This window comes from Propithecus coquereli, unplaced genomic scaffold, assembly GCF_000956105.1.
Source record: "Propithecus coquereli isolate 6110/MARCELLA unplaced genomic scaffold, Pcoq_1.0 Scaffold145, whole genome shotgun sequence".
NCBI lineage: Eukaryota > Metazoa > Chordata > Mammalia > Primates > Indriidae > Propithecus > Propithecus coquereli.
Window position 1 is genome coordinate 1,037,802 of NW_012138858.1, and position 2,846 is coordinate 1,040,647.

Sequence of the window (2,846 nt, forward strand, 5' to 3'; positions counted from 1 at the left end):
GAAAGAGACATAAAGAAAATATAGGGTAAATGATACAGATTTATTAAAGTTATTTGTTACTTGCTACCTGAGTAATGTTTTATTTGTTCTTTTCCACAAGGTTTTTGTTTACAGATTACAATAGGCTGTCCAGCGTAGGTGGAGAGACTTCACTGGCTGAAATGATTGCGACCCTCTCTGATGCGTGTGAAAGAGAGTTTGGCTTTTTGGCAACCAGACTTTTTCGAGTATTCAAGACTGAAGATACTCAGGGTAGGAGTTCCTTCCTTTTTTTCTTCTTCGGGTGTCATGTTTAAGGGTTGAGGGTGGGATGAATGTTTAGTTTATTTTCATGAAAACACAGCTTGAACATCAGACTCATCAGATGGCATGCCTGTAATGACTAGGATTTTCTAGATATTTGATATGTTAACAGTTGTTAAAACCATTTGTTATATTATAGGTAAAAAGAAATGGAAAAAAACATGTTGCCTCCCATCTTTTGTCATCTTCCTTTTTATCATTGGCTGCGTTATTGCTGGAATTACTCTTCTGACTATATTCAGAGTTGACCCAAAACATCTGACAGTGAATGCTGTCCTCATATCAATCGCATCTGTAGTGGGGTTGGCATTTGTGTTGAACTGTCGTACGTGGTGGCAAGTGCTGGACTCTCTCCTGAATTCTCAAAGAAAACGCCTCCATAATGCTGCCTCCAGACTACACAAATTGAAAAGTGAAGGATTCATGAAAGTAAGCACTCACTGGTTATTAGAAAAAATTGTAATGTGAATATGCCACCACTACCATGCCCGTTTGGGTTTTAGGGCATATACTCTCTAAATGTTAAAAGTGTTGCATTTATTTTAGTTTCGTTAATATGTTAATTAATTCATTCAAGACTATTATTTAAAAGAGATATCCCGTATACCCTCTGCCCCCATCCATGCACAGCCTCCCCCATCAACATCACCCACCAGAGCTGTACCGCTGTTACAGTTGATAAACCTACACATTAAAATCGCCCAAAGCTCATAGTACCTTAGGGTTCAGTCTTAGTGCTGTACATTCTGCGGGTTTGGACAAATGTATAATGACACGTATCCACCATTATAGTATACAGAGTAGTTTCACTGCCCTAAAAATCCTCCGTGCTCTGCCTATTCATCTCCCCTCCCCCAACCCCTGTCAACCACTGATTTTTTTATTATCTCTGTAATTTTGCCTTTTCCAGAATGTCATATGGTTGGAATCATACAGTACATACCCTTTTCAGATTGGCTTCTTTCACATAATAATAAGCATTTGAGTTCCTTCTATGTGTTTTCATGGCTTGATAGCTCATTTCCTTTTAGTAGAGGATAATGTTCCATCGTCTAGATGCACTGCAGTTCTTTTATCCATTCACTTAATGAAGGGCATCTCTCCTGCTTCCAAGTTTTGGCAGTTATGAATAAAGCTGCTGTAAACTTATGTGTGCATGTTTTTGTGTGGTCTTAAGTTTTTAATTCCTTTGGGTAAATAACAAGGAGTGCAATTGCTGGACTATATGTTAAGAGTATGTTTAGTTTTGTTAGAAACCACCAAACTGTCTTCCAAGGTGGCTGTCTCATTTTGCGTTCCCACCAGCAGTGAATGAGGGTTCCTGTTGCTCCACATCCTTGCAGGCATTTGGTGTTACTGGTGTTCCGATTAGGGCCATTGTAATGGGTGTGCACTGGTATCTTATTGTTTGAATTTGCTTTTCCCTGATGACACATGTTGTGGAACATCTTTTCAGGGACAATGAAGAGATGGCTTCTTTGCCATCTGTATATCTTCTTTGGTGAATTGTCTATTGAGATCTTTGGCCTATTTTTTAATCAGGTTGTTTTCTTATTGTTGAGTTTTAAAAGTTCATTTTATATTTTAGCTAACAGTCCTTTATCAGATATGCCTTTTGCAAATATTTCTCCTATTCTTTGAGTCACCATTTCATTCTCTTGACAGTGTCTTTGCAAAGCAGAAACGTTTAATGAAATCTGGCTCATCAATTCTTTCTCTCATGGATTGTACCTTTAGTGTTGTATCTAAAAAGTTAACACCAAACCCAAAGTCATCTACATTTTCTCCTCTGTTATCTTCTAGGTGTTTTATACTTTTGCATTTTACATTTAGGTCTGTGATCCATTTTGAGTTAATTTTTGTGAAATGTGTAAGGTCTGTGTCTAGATTTTTTTTTTTTGCACGTAGATGTACAGTTGTTCCAGCACCATTTGTCAAAAAGACTGTATTTTTTCCATTGTATTGCCTTTGCTCCTTCGTCAAAGATCCTCTGACTGTATTTGTGTGGGTCTGTTTCTGGGTTCTCTGTTCTGTTACATTGATCTATTTGTCTTTTCTTTTGCCAATACCACACTCTCTTGATTACTTTAGCTTTATTGTAAGTCTTCAGGTTGAGTAGTATCAGTCCTCCAACTTTGTTCTTCTTCAATATTGTATTGGCAATTCTGGGTCTTTTGCCCATCAAATAAACTTTTGAATCAGTTTGTTGATAAATTGCTGGGATTTTGATTGGGATTGCATTGAATCTATAGATCAAGTTGAGAAGAATTGGCATCTTGATAATATTGAGTCTTCTTATCCATAAACAATGGAATATCTCCCTATTTATTTAGTTCCTCTTCGAATTTTTTCAAAAGAGTTTTATAGTTTTTCTTATATAGATTTGATACGTATTTTGTTAGATTTATACCTAAGTATTTCATTTTTGGTGTGCTAATGTAAATACTATTACGTTTTTAATTTCAAATTCTACTTGTTCATTGCTGGTGTATAGGAAAGTGACTTGTACGTTAAACTTGTATCCTGCAGTCTTACTATAATTG

General features: G+C 36.4%; 1 protein-coding gene across 1 annotated transcript in view; it reads left to right on the plus strand.

Moving 5' to 3' along the window:
- Positions 1–2,846, plus strand: part of KIDINS220 (kinase D-interacting substrate, 220kDa) — a 129,154-nt gene that overhangs the window by 57,896 nt on the left and 68,412 nt on the right. The window contains exons 13-14 of the mRNA XM_012639944.1: positions 101–252; positions 443–732. Coding sequence (XP_012495398.1) covers positions 101–252; positions 443–732 — 442 coding nt within the window. The remainder of the gene's footprint in view (positions 1–100; positions 253–442; positions 733–2,846) is intronic.